A 19160-nucleotide genomic window follows, 5' to 3' on the forward strand; every position below is an offset into this window, starting at 1 on the left:
AGTGCAGTGAAGATGCTGTCATCCAAAAGAAGTTTGTGGAAAAGGAGAGAACCTACGATTTTCTTGAAGGACTCAATGTAGAATATGATGCTGTTAGGCTCCAAATCCTTGGCAAGTCTGAGTTACCTTCGCTAAATGAAGCAATCTCAACAGTGTGGGCAGAAGGAGGTAGAAGAGGAGTAATGCTGGAGACAAGCTCTATGGAGAGTTCAGCCCTGCTGACTTTGAAAGGACTTGGTAAGGAGAGAATAGCAAGAGAAGAAAGGAAAACTTTGGACTCAGTAAGAACCACAACCTAAGGATAATTTGTGGTTTGTGGTGCACCTACTACAAGAAGCCTAGACACACAATGGACAAATGCTGGAAGCTTCATGGTAAGCCAGCTAAAGGAGGACAATCCAAAGGTCAAGCCTATGCATCCAGCAACTAGCAGAGTGAGGAGGATAAGGCTCTAGATTAATCTGATTCAATGGAGCTAAATCAGGAAGAAATAGAAAAATTGATAAATCTACTGGCGTCTCTTGAAAAGGGTGCCAGGGGTAGGTACTTCTAACCTAGCCTTCACAGGTATCACTTCCACTTCATTTAACTTTCATGCTTCAGACTTATCCCTAAGAAATACTTGGATCCTTGATTCTGGGGCTACAGACCATATAACACCTTCCTTTACCAAAATTTTGTCCTACAAACCCTACCCTAGTACAAGAAAAATATTGTTGGTCGATGGATCCTTGACAACAGTGGCTGGACAAGGAGATATACTCATTAATCACCATCTAACCTTAAGGGATGTCTTGCATGTTCCTAAGTTGTTCACTAATTTGGTTTCCATTCAAAAACTAACCCGTGATGCTAACTGTCGTGTTATCTTCTATCCTTCATTTTGTGAATTTTAGGAAAAGGACTTGAGGAAGATGATTGGACATGCTAGGGTAGAGGATGGTCTCTATCATCTAGAAGACCCTAGTGGACAGCTTGAAAGAGGAAAGTTTTTCCATGTATGATTTTTAGTTAAACCTAATAAAGACTTAATTTAACTTCATCATTTTCGGTTAGGACACCCCTCTTTTAGAGTCCTTCAATTCATGTTTCCCTCCTTGTTTAAGGGATTAGATGCTAGAGACTTCCAATGTGATGTATGTGAGTTTGCTAAGCATAAAAAGGCTTCATTCCCTCTCATTAATAAGAGAAGTTCTCTTCCTTTTGATCTAATTCATAGTGACATATGGGGTCCATCCCCAATTCCTAATCTATCTGGGGCTTGGTGGTTTGTTTTGTTTGTGGATGATTGCACACGTGTGGTTTGGCTTTATCTTTTAAAGGCTAAATCAGAAGCGTGTACCATCTTTCCCAATTTTTGCAATATGATTAAAACTCAATTTGGGGCTGAAATTAAAAGGGTCAGAACAGATAATGCCAAAGATTTTTTCCACCAAACCCTATCTAATTTCTTCGTATAATCCATGAGTCTTCTTGTGTTTATACCCCTCAGCAAAATGGGGTAGTTGAGAGGAAAAATAGGTATTTACTTACTGTTACAAGGGCTTTGTTATTTCATAATAATGTTCCTAAACATTATTGGGGAGAAGCAACCTTAATAGCAACCTATCTCATCAATTGGCTGCCCTCTAGGAGTCTTAATTCAAATAGCCCAATTCAACTACTTTCTAAAGCTTTTCTAGATTTCATGCCTTCTAATGGTCTCTGTCCTAAAGTGTTCGGTTGTGTGAACTTTGTTCATAATCACTCACCTAATAGAGGGAAATTGAATCCTAGAGCCCTTAAATGCATCTTTGTTGGATACTCCTTTACTCAAAAGGGTTATAAGTGTTTACATTCTCCATCTAAACGATTTTTTGTCTCAACTGAAGTAAGCTTTGTGGAAGAGAATTCCTGTTTCAGTGATTCCTATCCTAAGGGGGAGACTAAATTCTTAGAAGAAATGAATAGGGAATTGTTTCTCCCTATTCTTCCTTCTTCCTCAAATCATTCTTCATCTTCTCCTCAGGATTCTCTAAAAGTGATACACAGGGAAAAACATAAGACTTCTCCTTGTCCACTAAAGGTTTATTCAAGAAGAAAGGCCTTAGATTCTCATCCTATACATGCTGAATCATCTAAATCATGTTTAGAACCCTATAATCCCAATGCTAAACCTACATGTAATACTCCAAGAGTCCAGAGAATGATAGTATATATCGAGGATAAGAAAGGAAAAAAATACCAGCTGGATACCTTTTGGGCTGAATGTAGGCAAATAACTCTCGGGTTAAGCGTGCTTGACCTGGGAAAACTCAAGGATGGGTGACCCCTGAGAAGTTCGCGTAGACCCATCAGGATAAGTTGTTCTGGTCTTTCCTATCGCTTGGTGCGGGATGTTACACTACATTATCACCAGTTCAACATATGCAGTCCACTAGTCCAACTATGTTAAAACCAGACCCAAGTACCTATCCTCAACCTAAACCTGAGTTTAATGACCTGGACATCCCCATTGCCCACAGAAAAGGAACCCGGACCTACACTAAACATCCTTTCCATTTATTTATTACCTACTCCCATTTCTCTCCTACTCATAAAACCTTCTTAACCAACCTGAATACCATATCTATCCCAAAGACCTTGTCCGAAGCATTAAGTGATGAAAATTGGAAATATGCCATTAAGGTTGAGATGGCAACCCTTGAGAAGAACCAAACCTAGGAGTTGGTTAATTTGCCAAAAGGGAGCAGCCTGTAGCATGTAAACGGGTATTTACGGTCAAGTACAAATCTGACGGGTCTCTAGAAAGGTACAAGGTTAGATTGGTGGCTAAGGGATATACTCAAACTTATGGAGTGGACTATCTAGAAACTTTTGCCCCTGTAGCCAAAATGAATACTATCAGGGATTGCTGTCCTTAGCAGTTTGTTATGACTGACCATTACATTAATTTGATGTAAAAAAAGCATTTCTACATGGGGAGTTAGAAGAAGAGATTTATATGGAGGTTCCCGCTAGATTTGGGTTGCAGATTGAAGAGAAGAATGTTGTATGCAAGTTGAAAAGACCCTCCATGGGTTGAAATAGTCACCAAGGGCTTGGTTTGGAAGGTTTACCAGGGTTATGCTTGGGTTAGGTTACAGGCAAAGCCAAGGTGACCACACTTTATTTGTTCATCACTCAGTTACAAGAAGGATGACAACACTCTTAGTGTACGTTGAAGATATTATTGTTACCAGTAATGACAAAGAAGGGATGGATCAGTTAAAGGCGTGTTTGACAGAGGAATTTGAGATCAAGGAGCTAGGGAAATTAAAGTACATCTTGGGTATAGAAGTAGCACAGTCTAAGAAGGGGATCTTCATTTCTCAACACAAATATGTGCTGGACTTGTTGAATGAAACTGGCATGCTTGAAGTTAGGGCACTTGATACTCCTATTGAACAAAATCATAGAATTGGTGCTGATTTTGAAACAAGAATAGTGGATAAGGGATCCTATCAACGGTTGGTAGGGAGGCTTATTTACTTGTCTCATACTCGGCCAGACATTACTTATGCAGTGAGTGTGGCCAGCCAATTCATGCATGATCCTAGAGAAAGTCATCTAAAGGTTGTGCACAGGATTCTTCACTACCTAAAGGGCATTCCCAGTAAGGGTATTCCATTTAAGAGGCAAGGAGATTTATCTTTAGAAGCATACACTGATACTGATTATGTAGGGGCTCTTGTGGATAGAAGGTCCACTTTAGGATATTGCACATTCTTAGGGGAGGATCTTATCACTTGGAGAAGTAAAAAACAGAATGTGGTAGCTAGATCTAGTGCTAGGGCTGAGTTTAGATCTATGGCCCTAGGTATTTGTGAATTGTCGTGCCTGAAAATTGTGCTAATTGACTTGAAAATCAGGCAGACAACTCCTATGAGGCTTTATTGTGACAATAAGTTAGCAATAAGCATAGCCCATAACTCGATTCAACATGATAGAACCAAACATGTTGAGGTTGATCGGCACTTTATCAAAGAGAAGCTTGAGAGTGGCTTGATATGTACCCCATTTGTTCCTACAAGAGGGCAATTGGCTGATCTTTTAACTAAGGGCTTACCGGGTCAAGTGTATCACAAGCTCTTAAGCAAGCTGGGAATGTATGACATGCACTCACCATCTTGAGGGGTAGTGTTAGAAAATAAGTAGATCCTTGCTTTCCTAATATGGTTCTTTCCTAATCTGGTCTGTATTGTGAGTATGTGCTGATTAACGCTAATTGATTTAATTGTCTTGTATTGATTTGATTGTAATTTACAGTTGTAAAGTCTTTCTTTTTCTGTACAGATTTCCTAAGCTAGGTTAGGAAACTCTCTAATTAGGAATATTCCTAATTAGATTTAGGAAACTGCCTATTCTAATGATAAGCGTGTATATATGTTGTTTGAGCCTTAGAATGAATAAGATTGGATTTTTTTCCGTCTCTTTTGACACCCCTAGGGTCGTGACAATTCCCTCCCCTTGGAGTCTTTCTTATCCCCAAGAAAGGACAATAGTTGGACAACTTGCGAGAATTGCTTCAATAGTTGTGGTAGGTATTCCCATGTATTGTTATCTGGATGTAGGTGAGTCCATTGCACCATAACTTGGGTGAGGGGTAGGGTGCCTTAGTGAATCACCCTTTTGTCCACAATGGCCAGGGGTTCCACTTCTACTTCAACATCTTCGTCTACTGGCGGTAGGTTAATGCTGATGGTTTCTTGAGGCTCCACTGACTTCTTTAGAATGGACACATGGAACACATGATGAGTGGTAACCGTTGCAGGTAATTGTAACTTGTAGGCCACCTTGCCCATTTTGGCCATGATAGGAAATGGTCCAAAGTATTTTGGGCTTAGGAAATGGTAATTGTAACTTGTAGGCCACCTTCACCTTCAAAAACACTAAATCTCCACATTAAAATTTCTATCACTCATCTTCTTATTTGCAATCTGTTTCATCTGATTTTGAGTTGTAGTTAGCTTTCTCTTTAGTAGTGTGAGGGTCTCCTTCCTATTTTGCAAATACTCTTCTGCTGCTGTTAGGGATTCTAAGGAATCCACTACTGCTGGTAGAAGCGAAGTTTTGTACCCAAACAAAGCTTCGAATGGGGACTTCTTGATAGAACTGTGGTAGCTTGTGTTATACCACTACTGAGCTAAGGATAGCCATATGTTTCAGCTCTTTGGCTTGGCAAAACACATGCACCTCAAGTAGGCTTCTAAACATTGGTTGACCCTCTCGGTTTGCCCGTTAGTTTCGGGGTGATAAGCGGTTGACATGTGCAAGCCAACCCCAAGATTCTTGAACAATTCCTGCCAAAAATTGCTAGTAAAGACCTTATCCCAATCTGATACAATGGACTTGGGAATTCTATGTATTTTAGTCACCGAATCTAAGAATACTTGGGCTATCTCTTGTGTCGTACATGGATGAGTTAGGCTGATGACATTGAGCAAACTTGGTCAACCTGTCAACCAACACTAGGATCACATCTTTGCCTTCAAACTCAGGTAGTCCCTCAATAAAATCCATGGAGATCCCCTCCCAAGCTTGCTCAAGTATAACAAGAGGTTGTAATAAGCCCGGGTGCGCCAACCGCTCATGTTTGCAGCATTGAAAGGTGGTGCAAACTAGCACAAAGTCCATCACATCCCCTTTTAAGCCCGGCCAAAAAAATAGTTGTCTTGCCCTGTAGTAGGTTACCCTTATCCCTGAGTGGCCACCTAATGGCAAGTTGTGAAGTGTTTGCATGATTTTGGACTTCAATTCCTTGTCATCTCCCACAACTAATCAATCTTCCCTTGAACCTGATCAATCCATTGGAGATAGAATACCCTTGATCCCCAGATGATCAAATAGCAACCTGAGTCTATAAATTCTTGATCCACACAAATTTCTTGTAACTGTCAGTCAAATCCTTTACCCAATCTAGCACCACTGTTGTGATGGCCTGACAAGCCCCTATTTCTTCCCTTCTAGATAGGGCATCAACCACCACATTTTCTTTCCCTTTCCTATACTGTATGATGTAGTCAAGCCCAATAATTTGGACACCCCCTTCCTCTGCAATTGGGTGTGTAGTCTTTGTTGAAGCAAGAATCTTAGGGCTTTCATAATCGATTTTAATAATGAATTGGTCACCCTCTAGGTAATACCTCCATTTATCTATAGCTATTATCATCGCAAGTAGCTCCTTATTGTACACACTCATTCCCAGATGTTTAGTAGCAAGGGTCTGACTGATGTAAGCCAAAGGTCTCCCCTCTTGCACCAACATGGCTCCCACCCCATTATCACATACATTTGTTTCCACTACAAAAGGTTTAGAGAAGTCTGGTAAGGCTAGGACCGAGGCTTGTGTCATAGCCCTCTTGAGTGTTAGGAATGTTGCTTCTGCTTGGGAGTTCCACCTAAGAAAGTCTGTTAGGGGCTTACTTATCATGCCATAGTGTTGCATAAACCTCCAGTAGTATCCTGTCAACTCCAGAAACCCCCTTAATTCCCTAATAGATGTGGGCCTCGGCCATTCCAACATCGCTAATATCTTCTTTGGATCTGTGCTAACTCCCCTCAAAATTATATCCCCTAAGTACTCCACCTCCCCCTTTGCAAAGGTACACTTAGATAGCTTCACATACAATTGATTGAATTGAAGGACCTCAAAGGTAGTTTTAAGGTGAGATAAATGTTGTTCCAGGTTAGGGCTACAGACGAGGATGTCATCGAAGAAAACAAGTAGGAATTTTCTTTGGTAGAGAGCAAACAAGTGGTTCATCAAGGCTTGGAAAGTAGTTGGAGCATTGGTAAGCCCAAATGGCATTACCTTGAACTCGTATAGGCCTTGATGGGTCTTGAGGGTTGTCTTTGGGATATTGATGGGATTCATCCTGATCTGGTGATATCCTGCACAGAGGTCTAGCTCGAAAAAAATTGAGGCTCCGGTTAGCTCATCTACTAGGTCTTCAATTAGAGGTATGAGGAATTTGTTTTTGATAGTGATGGCATTGAGTTGGTGGTAATCCACACAAAAACGCCATGTGCCATCCTTTTTCTTGAAAAGGAGGACGGGTGAAGCAAATGGGCTTTGTGATTAAGGTGTTAAGCATACGTTTGACTTGTTTTTTCAATTTCTACCTTTTGTATGGGGGGTAGTGGTATGACCGAATGTTCACTAGTTCAGAATTGGGTTTGAGGTGAATTGAGTGATCAAAGGCTCTGTTCAGGGGTAGGGAGGAGGGTTTAGCAAATAATTCCTTAAATTCTAATAATAGTAATTGCAAAGCTTTAGGGTGTGTTACCTCAACAAGGGGTTGGTTGGCAGTTGGGCTTTCCTGTTTGTCTGCTTCTAATTCTATGGCTTGAATTGAGAACATCTGGGATATCTACCCATTCTTCTTAGACATCAATTTTTTGTAGCTTCTTACCCATGATCACCTTACACTTCCCAGCCTCCAGGTTACCCACCAAGGTTAATTTTCTCCCATCAATGTCCGCTGTGACTTCTAATTTGTTGAAGTTGAAGGTCAGGGGACTCACTGTCCCCATCTAATCTACTCCAAGGACAATATCACAACCCCCTAGCTCTAAGATTCTCAGGTTAGTTGTAAACTCCTGCCCGCGCATCAACCACTTGAATTCAACACACTTATAATGGCTATACATCTTATTTCCGTTAGCCATTGTCACGGATAGGGGGGTAGTGGCCCTAAGCTTGCACCCTAGTTCGACGATAGTTGCTTCGTTCAAGAAGCTGTGGGTGCTACTATTGTCTATTAATACCATAAGCTTCCTCTTACCTGCCTATCCTCTCACCTTCATAATTTTCCCGTAGGTCCCCCCTTGAGTGCATGGAAGCAGATTTCTCCTCCTTCATCTCCTTGTTCTTCCTCATTGTTGTTCTATGTAGCATCCCCTCTGCCTTCTTCTTCTCCTTCTTCTGCTATCTCTTGTTCCTCAACTGTCCCCTCCATGTTTAATAGTTGCCTTTTACACTAATGGCCAGGGCTATATCGATCCCCACACTTGTAACATAATCCCAATTGTCTTCTTTGTTCCATAGTTGTGTTCTTAATTGCCAGAGTATTGGTGTTTCCCTTTGGTAGGCTTGGGGCCAACCTTGCCCCTACAACCCTAGAGTTCCCTCCTGGTGAGCTAACCATAGTATTGGTCCTTGGTAGGACCTTGTTCTTCTTAAAAATGGCCTCTAAAGTTAATTCCTGCAACCTGGCCTTCTCTGCTGCCTATCTCACTGTACCAAGCATCATCACCTTCACCATAGATCGTAATTCATCTTTAAGGCCACTGATAAAGCTTGAAACACAAAATACTGCTCCGTAAGAGATTGCTCAACATTCCACATAATAGCCCCTAACTCCTCAAATTTTTCTTGATACTCTGTCACCATTCCCTCCTGCTTAAGTTTATTGAATTCTTCAATTACATCTGCCATATTCCTCTCTCCAAAGCGTTTACACAAATCCTCCGCAAAATCAATCCACCTTGTTTCTGCACCTCTAGATCGAATCCATCCTTGGAACTACGAATCAGTCATATCATTTAGATAGGCTGTCGCTAAGGTGATCCTCTGTTGTTCAGCCACCTTGTAAAATTGAAAGAAATGTTCACACCGACAAATCCACCACCTAGGCTTGGATACCTCAAACAAAGGTATCTCCAACCTTGGCATCAGTGTGTGATTAGTAGCCTGCGAGGTTAATTCCCTTACCTATGCTCCAGGCTCTATGTCAGGCATTTCCTCTGTCTTCGTCATTCCATGGGGTCTAGGAAGCATGCCTTGTCCAGTCAAATTTGGATTGGATACGATCTTGGGAGGGAATTCCGGAGGCAGCTAAAATTGCAAGAGAGATGACAGCATGTTGAACATGCTGTTAATCCTCTGACCATATTGCTCTATCATCTCCCTATGTCTTTCCAATTCATGTTACATGCTTTCCCAAGAGGCCGCCAAATCCTCAAACATACCATTTCTGATTGCAGCCACATCTTCCCTACTTTAGGTAATTGCCTCATTCGTCTATGTCATTCCAAACTCCAACGCTTCCATCCATAATTCCAACTATTCCAGTCTTGTACTTTCTGCCATAGCTCGTTTAATGCACCAATTCACTTCTCCTCCGATCGCAGCTTCTTGCTGAGAATTGCCGGCTCTGATACCAAAATGTCAGGCCTCAAATCTAAGACTTGGCTAATTTTGGAATTATAGAAGGGACGTAGGATTTGGAGGGAGAATTTGAAAGGAGGGACAGTTATAGAGAGAGAGAGAGAGGGGGGGGGGGGGGGGAAGAAGAAGTTGGAGGTAAAGAATCAATATTCTCTTTCATGATTCCCATCCTCTTGCACATGGCCTTTTTATAGGCTTCTTCCCTTAGTTGTTATGACATAACCAAATAGGTACAAGCGACTTAAGCTGTAACTGCTTTAGTACAAGAGGCTTATTAATCTTTAGCCTAATTACAATAGTACCCCTAGGGTTGTGACACTTCTTTCGGCGAGTTTGGTCAGCATGAGGGAGGAGCAACCTAGATGTCCCACTACCCTCCCTGGTTGCCCACATGTTCCATCAGAACAATTATATTTTTGATTTTTGCAAAGTAAAACCAGAAAGGTAAGTATATACTCTTGTTTTCTAACAATGAAAAAATTCAAGCTGGCCATTCCTTGCGGTATTTTACAACATTACGGTTTATATGCAGAATTGTCCTACTAACAAAAATGATGACAACAAGAAAAGAACAACATAAAACAAATGGATAAACAAAAGAAATGTGGACCTAATAAAAGATTCTAAAATTAGGCAGACCTTTGCTTACTTGCCTCCACCATTCATCTATTTGCTTTCCTTTCTGAAGCTGCTCAGTGTTCAAATATTCTCTAGTTGATGTGTTCAAGGACCAAATGCGTAAGTTCTGACAGCTACTTATAAAATCAAGCAGGATACTTTGGGGATTGTTAGGATCAAAGCTTCTATCTTCTTTATGGAATGAAAGAATCTTTCTGGTCGTTTCCGCCTACAAGTGGAGAAGCAATTTCTTGGTATATAGATGATATCCACCAGCATAGAAAACTAATTATAGGCATTAGACCAATCATGCTAAGACATACAAAGGGTAATAAAGAAAAGAGGAACCAGACATTCCACATCACTAGAACTTGACAATATATGCATTGTTAAGACCAAAAATTGACCACTAAGGGTGTTACTAGAGCATGGTTTTGAAAATTGGTTGAAATCATTACATAATACCATGCCTCCAGTTCCCTAACTACCATAATGTTACATCTGTTACATTCAGAAATAGTGCTATTGCAACCATTATGGCAGTTATCACTATTAAAACCTCCCTCCATAGTGAAAATGTGAAAGATGACACTGATGCATGTTAAGCATTGAAACATAAAACATTTAAGGACGTAAGATGCACCTTTCTTGAGTCTGAATTTAAAGCATTCATCACCAGCTCGACCCGAATAATTTGTGCAAACAACCACGTTACATGATTAGTACGCAAAATATTTTGATCACCCTCTGCAAAGCGTAAAAGTAGCTTGTCTACAAACTCAACAAAATCAATGCAGCCATTCTTCATGAGAAAAAAGAATATGTCTGAAAAGACAAGCCAGTCCTGCCAGCAATTTACTTCTGTAATAAATCAATAAGAGCAAAAACAAAAATTAGCTTTATGAATGTATATATACATATTACATATAAACAAAGAATATATTGTAGCATACCATACAAAAAAGAACATGAGCAAATATCACAAGTGAGGCTGGCCATGAAAATTAGCAAAACACGCATCTAACAAGGATCATAAACATGAAACAGTGAGAGAAAGAAATTAGCAATGGCCCTTTGGTAGATGAAATGAACATAAGAAATATGAATAACTAAATAAACCATTCTACAATCCCTATATGAACTATATAAGAACAACATAAAAATGGCAAGTTTTGGCATGATAAATGACCATTTTGTTTCAAATGTGAAGAGCATTTATGTTAATAGTAAATAATCGCACACTTAGTAGAGATATCACAAGCCAAAGAAAATTAGCTTCCAATGCATTGTTGCGATCTTAGAAAGCATCATTTAATATCCAACATTCATAAAAGTATTCACCAAAAACTAAACAAAAAACAGCAGATAGAGGATTCCAATTTTCCGTGTCTCATGTGGCCAAATTCAACCAAATTATCACAATTCAACATGCCACATAGTGTACCCAACAAGTATTTTGACATGTCCAACAAGTACCTGTGTCCATATATGTTTGAGATTGAGACAGATAAGGTGCCAATTTCAGAGGATCAATAACAACTTATCAAGCATTCAGAATCTCTAAACTGTAGACCAGTCAAATTTGATATGAATTTTAGATGAGAAACCTTAACAATAATCTCAAGCACATTTGCTGCTAGGAAAGCAATGATACATAACATTCTTACCTACTTTTGAGCCATAATAACCATCAGTGGTGGGCCAAACATGATGCCAAATGTGGTGGAGGTTAGAAAGAATCTTCAAATGTAAAGATTGAAGGTCTATACAAATTATTTTATTCTCACTGTTCTCTGAAGATCTTAGAGAAGAACTTCAGGTTGGTGAACTTCCCTAATTCATTTGAGCTTGGATATAATCAGTAATAGCTTGCACAAACATGACATGGTTGTGTCACATACCTAGGATTACCTAGGCTTGTGATTGGAATTTGGGAGAGAAACTGGATGATAGAATTAAAGGAGGGAGAGAGAATTCAAAGAGAGAGTTAGAGGGAGAGATTAGAGAGGAAACAAGAGAGAGAGAGAGAATTAGGGAGATATGAATCACTTCATTCATCAACATACATTTCTCTACATTTTAGAGCCTATTTATAAGCTATTCAATAGTAACTGAAATCTGGAAAATAGCACCCATGTGCTCCTAACAACTCACAAAATACCTCCCACTAATTACTACAACCTTATTAGAATAATGCCCTTCTCACTACCCATGAGTTGTGACATTCCCCTCCCCTTGAAAGGTTTCTTGTCCCCAATAAACTTATTACAACCAAGCCATTGTTTCTTCATCCAATGCCCGTCCTCACCCATTGGTTTCTTCTTCGCTTTTCCTTCTTTTTATCTTGTTTTTCCCTTCTCTTTTGCTTTCTTTTTTCCTTCTCCTCAGCAGCAACAGTAGTATGTATTGCTGCCACACCAATGGAAACATGAGTAAGCAAAACAGCAAGGGTCTCGGTTCCTTCAACAAAGAATCCCTTCCTTTTCTTCCTTTCATCTTGTTTCACTTTATCCTTTTGCATCCTCCATTGCTCTAAATCAGAAACATACTGCTGGAAGGTTTTAGTGTAATCAATTTCATGCAAGCATCCTCCCTTAACCTCTAACCATTCTTGAACTGCCCTCCATTGGTTATCTATTTCGATTAAAGCACAAATTTCCCTCCAATTGACTGATTTCTCAGTTGGAGTTACCTGACTGATTTCTCAGTTGGAGTTACCTGATTCAGAGTAGGTAATTCAGTCACTCCTTCCATTCCTATTCTTTCAAGGGAAATAGATTTAAAATCTCCACAATCTAAGGTTGTTGTGGGCGTTTCCATTCCAAGATCTTTGGCTCCCGGATTGTTAGCTAACATCTTAGCTTTATCCTCAACAGTTACCTCCTCCAACGGTGTCATATTGAGGATTTTAGCGGCTGGATTTTCAGTACCAGTGAGAGTGCTTGAGATGCTGCCAATTGTTGGACTGCCATCCCCCAATTCTTCGATCCCTTCTGCTACTGCTTTTTCTTCCTCATCAGCTTCTTGCATCTCCAAATTAACAGCCTTAGAAGCTCCATTGATCATATAGGTTTTGGTCCTTTCTCCAAACCGGTTACTCAAGTCAATTACAAATTGCGGTCAGCTCAATTCCACCCTTCCCCAGCTCCAATTCTGGAACCAAATGTATGGAATTCCACTTAGATTAGTTGCAGCCATTTTTACCTTCTCCTTTTCAGCCACTCGATGTTGGTAGAACACCCGTTCACATTGCCGAATCCACCATTTTGGCCTATCCCTGTCAAACACCAGAATAGCCAATGGAGCAAGAGTGGGCAAATCAACACTTGGAATTGAAGTCGACAAAGTTCGATTAGCAGTCTGAAATTTATATGAACGCATGATCAAAGAATCATCCAGCTGCTTACGAAGGTCCTTAATTTCCTTTGTTGCAGCAATTAGTCTTTCGGCCATCTCCTCAGTTCAATTCCTTGAAATTACACCCTACAACAGCCTCTTAATCAGCTTCCAAAGACCACTCCGGAAACTTATTTCGGTACTCCAAACCCACCAAAATTCAGTCACTGAAATTGCTTCGATAAATCACCAAGACCTATTGATAATCGATCGCTTCCAAATCCGCAACCTTAGCAGCTTCAAGTTCAGCCAATCTAAATTCGTTGGAACCTAAATTCAGCAACCTATTCTGCCTCGGTCACTGCTTCGCCTTGACTGCAACTGATCACTACTAATATTGCTTTTGGAGCTGCCTGGCTCACAGTTGAGGAATGATCGATTCCATTGCAGTACTTCAAAGTCGCCTCTAGATCTCAAACGAAAATCACCGCTGAAAATTAATAACAGAGAAGTATCATTCCGCTCACTGTAATTCCTCCAAATCGCTGAAATTCACCCCTGTACCGTTTTCTGATCGCACCTTCTTTCACGACTTGGTCACATGCAGTGACCTAGACCTGAATTTCCGCTCCTGACCACGCCTGCCTTCTCGCCTCAACCACATGCAGTGAGTTTGTCGGAGTCAAAGTGATTCAAGGATCACCTCCGTCTCACCCATTCACCGACCGCTGCTTAGGATTTCGCTGAATTCTTGGATCAGCCACCGTCTCCGGAATTCCCAGAATTTGCTGCTCTTGATTTGCCTCCTAATTCCGCTCGATATCCCGTTGGAATTCTTTCGGCCTGTGTTGTCTTCACTCTTGGGCCGAAGTTGCTTTGCTCGGCTTCGCTTTTCAAATCCAAACTTGCTTGGCTCAACTACGCCTTCCAATCCGTGTTCAATTCTGCCTTGCAGTAGTCGCTGGGTTGGAGTGCCTAGCCCACTCAATTTTGGTTCATCTCTTCTACCTTCGAGTCGACTTCCTTCTCGTTGGATTCGGTGCCTTCTTCTCTCACCCGATCACCCTCCAAGGCCCGGAGAATCACTAGCTTTGCTTCAATCTTCTTGGAGTCACTATCGCCACCCAATCACCGTCCACCGTCTTGCTTTTGGAGCCACTTCCGCTGCGTAACTCCTCCTTACCTGATTTGACTTCGTCACTGAGAGCAATAGCCTATGGCCGCAATGCCGATCCGATCCTCCTGTTCTGCGTCTGATTCACAGCGGATTCAAGATTGCTTGGACTCGATTGCGATCCCTGCAGCCTCCGATTGCTCCAATCTGCTTCTCTCTGATGCCTTAGTCTACTTCAGTCATAATTTCCTTCTCGCCCTGGTCACCTGCAACGACCAGATCTAGGACGCGATCAAGGACACTTGAGTTTAATGCCGATTCCAGATTGTGGCTAGGATTAGGATCGGATGCCTAGATCTCCTTGCTGAGGAGTGTCGCCTTCAACATATAAGTCCGATCACTGTCGGAACTATCTTGGCCAATGTCGCCTTCAATACCGAGCCGATGTCTGCTTCGCACGACTTTGCCTCTTAATTCCGATCCAATTCCAAGCCAAATTGTACGTGCCTGAAGCAACGGAAATCGCCTGGCTCGTCGGAATTAAATGCCTGAATCGCCCTAGCTAACTGCCAAGAACTTCCTGATAACTGCCTTTCAAGAATCGAATCTGAATTCAGCTATTAAAGTCTCCATAATCACAGCTGAGGAATGATTGGCTCTGATACCATTTGTCACATACCTAGGATTACCTAGGGTTGTGATTGGAATTTGGGAGAGAAACTGGATGATAGAATTAAAGGAGGGAGAGAGAATTCAAAGAGAGAGTTAGAGGGAGAGATTAGAGAGGAAACAAGAGAGAGAGAGAGAGAGAATTAGGGAGATATGAATCACTTCATTCATCAACATACATTTCTCTACATTTTAGAGCCTATTTATAAGCTATTCAATAGTAACTGAAATCTGGAAAATAGCACCCATGTACTCCTAACAACTCACAAAATATCTCCCACTAATTACTACAACCTTATTACAATAATGCCCTTCTCACTACTCATGAGTTGTGACAGGTTGAAAGTCAACCCTATTACTGGTCTTCAGTTAAAGGGGTGTTAACTGTGTTGCTTAGTTATTGTTGAAATATGATAATATCGATAATTCCTCCAATCTCTCTAAAATCTAGGAGGAGATAAGATCTTATCTATCTCTAAAGTTTAGGAGGTTTGTTATTAGATATGTTGTTGTATTTGTATTTTAAATAAGTTTGTTTGTATTTTAAATTTCCTAAATTGTAGGAACTTTGGTCTATTTAAACACCTTATGGTATAATCAAGATTAAGACGGAAGTAGTGTTTTCTTTCGAGTTCTTCCAATCCAGGCTTTGTTCTTATTGTTTGTTCCTGTTTTTCAACATGGTATCAGAGCCTTCATTCTGCTCATAGAATCTCATCGTGCCTTCATTGCACTCTTGCCTCTCGGTCTTTATTTCCTTCCCTAGGCCTTCATTGCCCTCTCTTGGTTTCCTCAGTACTAAGGATGTCGGGAATCTCGGATATTAATCCTGGTCTAGCTACTAGTGAGTCAGAACCAAATCTGACTACTAGAACAAATGGAAGTGGAGGAACCTTCCCCGATTTGGGCAGTGGAGAACTACCGGGCATGCATGCATCCTACAAATTGGATGGCAAGAATTACCTCCAATGGGCGCAACTTGTTCGAACCTTTCTGAAAGGGCGGGGGAAGCTAGGACATCTCACTACTTCGCCACCAAAGTCTACTGATCCAGCCTTTCCTACATGGGATATCGAGGACTCCCTTATCATGTCATGGCTATGGAATGCCATGCAACCTGAGGTTAGTAAAAACTATATGTTTTTAGATTCGGCCAAGGCTATTTGGGACACCATTAGGCAGACTTATTCCAAGGTACAGGATGCTTCGGTTATATTTGATATCAAAACAAAGATTAATAGTACTAGACAAGGATCTCTAACTGTTACTGAGTATTTTAACAAGATGAATGGCCTTTGGTTAGAACTAGATCAATATCAAGAAATCAAGATGATATGCAGTGATGATGCTGCCACACTCAGCCGAATCATTGAAAGAGATAGGATTGTGGAATTCTTAGCTGGATTAAATGCTGAATTTGATCGAGTTAGGATTCAGATCTTTGGAAGGAAGAAGCTACCATCCTTGAATGAAGTCTTTGCTATGGTAAGGAGTGAAGAAAACCGAAGGGGAGTCATGTTGAATGATAGTGGAACAAAAGGATCAGCCATGGTTACAACAAGAAAGGATGGGACGCGGTTCAGAATGGGTAAACCAGAAGCAAAGAATCGAGAAGGTCTGTGGTGTAGTTTCTGCAACAAGCCTAGGCATAGTCAAGATAATTGCTTCAAACTTCATGGCAAGGAGGCTGTGTTAAAGAAGATGGGAGGTTTCAAAAATATGGCAACACAAAAATAGGCTTACATATCTACCAAAGAACAGCATGAGGAAGGAGAAGCAACCAGTAAGACAGAATCAAATCCAAGTATTGACCTTGCACAACTTGATGGTGACGAAATTAACAAACTTAAGGCTTTTCTTAAGACTATCAACAATGGAAACTGTGTTTTCGCCCAGCAAGGTAATTGTTTACATTCAGCCTCTCTTAATGCCTCTAAATCTGATAAGAATGACATTTGCATCCTAGATTCAGGAGCCACTGATCATATGACTCCTAATCCATTGGTTTTTGACACTTGAGCCTATTGTAACCTCTAAACAGATTACCATTGCTAATGGGACTTCAGTATCCATCAAAAGTCGAGGAACAGTCATCCTTAGTCCTAATATTACCCTTCAAAAAGTTCTACATGTGCCAAATCTATCTACCAACCTTGTGTCTATTCATAGGCTTACTAATGACTTAAACTGCTATGCCACTTTCTCTGCTAATGTGCGTGAATTTCAGGCCCTGAAGACCGGGAAGATGATTGGTGCAGCTAGGGTACAACGTAGGCTGTATTTTCTGGAAAGAAAAGGAAAGGAACCTTCGGCTAGAAATCAAGTCTTTGAGATTACTGCATTCTCTCAGTTTACATCTAACCACAATGCCCATGTTTGGCTGCAACATTACAGACTTGGTCATCCCCCATTCCCTCTTCTAAAAACAATGTTTCCTTCTTTGTTTCAGTCCTCAGACCTTAGTGAATTTCAGTGTGATGCGTGTGCAGTTTCTAAGCATCACCGAGTGTCCTATCCCCCTAGTAATAAGAGATCATCTACACCTTTCTCTTTGATTCATTCCGATCTTTGGGGGCCCTCTAAAATACCAAATTGTTCGGGGGCTCGGTGGTTTATTTCATTTATTGATGATTGTACTCGAATGACTTGGGTTTTTTTATTAAAAGAAAAGACTGCTGTTAGCACCATTTTGTCATATTTCTATAAGTTAATTTCCACTCAATTCAAGTGTCCAATCTAGAAATTTCGAACTGATAATGCAAAGGATTATGTTAACAATCATTTGCATCAATTTTTTCAACAAGAAGGGATCATTCATGAGTCTTCTTGTGTCCACACTCCACAACAAAATGGAGTGGCAGAATGGAAGATGAGACACTTACTTAATGTTGCACGAAGTCTTCTACATCATCATAATGTGCCTAAAAATTTATGGGGAGAAGCCACTCTTACAGTAGCCTACCTGATAAACCGTGTACCCTCAAAAACCTTAAACCATCAAACACCATTTCAGCTTCTATCTAATCATTATCCAGATCTAAATTAGCATTCTCCTCTTCCACTAAAGGTCTTTGGGTGTGTCTCCTTTGTCCATATTCCCAAGCAAAATAGAGACAAACTTGATCCAAGGGCCCTAAAGTGTGTGTTCCTAGGCTATTCACCTACCCAAAAAGGATACAAATGCTATCATCCAACAACAAAGAAATTTTATATCTCAAAGGATGTTACATTTGTTGAAACCCAACCTTTTTTCTCTTCTCATCAGACTAGTCATCAGGGGGAGCATTTAGATGGTGACCAGGCAGCGGTTGGGGATATTTTTCAACTACCTAATATTTCTCCATCTCCCTCTTCCAGTTCTCTCTCACCTCAGATTGATCCTGAGATTCACCAGACATCCAGCCAGCAGCTTCAGCAGCTACCAGGCCAGAAATCCAGCTTCAGCAGCTTCCAGTCTAATTTAAGGGTTCTCCCTATGTTTTCAGAAGAAGACAACCTATCCTGGAACCACAGCAAGTGCCGCCATTTGATCCTAGTCAAGGTAAGGAATTTATACAACCTTTTATTCCAGAAAATGAATCCCAGCTTCCTGTTTCAGACTCCCAACTTCCTGTTTCGGATTGCTCTAATCTTTCTAACCCAAGCTTTGATGATTTAGATCTTCCTATTGCTGTTAGGAAGGGTGTCCGAAGCTGTACCAAACATCCTCTAACCAATTTTTTGTCCTACCACCGGCTGTCTCAAAAACACAAAGGGTTCCTAACATCTTTGGATTCAATTGTCATTCCTAACTCAGTAGAAGAGGCCCTAAGAGATCAGAATTGGAAGTAAGCCATGATAGAAGAAATGAGAGCCTTAAATAAAAATCAGACTTGGGAAATTGTGTCACAACCGAGAGGGATTTTGCCAGTAGGCTGCAAATGGGTTTTTAATGTAAAATACAAGGCTGATGGAACATTGGACAGGTACAAGGCCAGGTTAATAGCCAAAGGATACACTCAATCCTATGGCATAGACTATTTTGAAACATTCGCTCCAGTAGCTAAGATGGTAACAGTAAGAATTTTGATTTCTTTGGCAGAATGTTTTGGATGGACATTACAACAATTTGATGTTAAGAATGCCTTTCTTCATGGAGACTTAGAAGAAAAAGTATACATGGAGATGCCTCCAGGATTTCAAGAAAAAGAAAAGGGAAAAATATGCAGGCTCAAGAAAGCTCTCTATGGGCTT

The 19160-nt window shown here is 40.7% G+C and overlaps 1 protein-coding gene across 3 annotated transcripts in view; it reads right to left on the reverse strand.

Moving 5' to 3' along the window:
* Window positions 1-19160, reverse strand: part of LOC127797346 (mediator of RNA polymerase II transcription subunit 23) — a 65118-nt gene that overhangs the window by 31804 nt on the left and 14154 nt on the right. For all 3 annotated transcript variants that reach the window (XM_052330172.1, XM_052330171.1, XM_052330173.1), the window contains 2 exons: window positions 10452-10669; window positions 9830-10037 (listed from right to left, as the gene is read on the reverse strand). In XM_052330172.1, coding sequence (XP_052186132.1) covers window positions 9830-10037; window positions 10452-10669 — 426 coding nt within the window. The remainder of the gene's footprint in view (window positions 1-9829; window positions 10038-10451; window positions 10670-19160) is intronic.

This window comes from Diospyros lotus, chromosome 3, assembly GCF_014633365.1.
Source record: "Diospyros lotus cultivar Yz01 chromosome 3, ASM1463336v1, whole genome shotgun sequence".
NCBI classification, from domain to species: Eukaryota; Viridiplantae; Streptophyta; class Magnoliopsida; order Ericales; family Ebenaceae; genus Diospyros; species Diospyros lotus.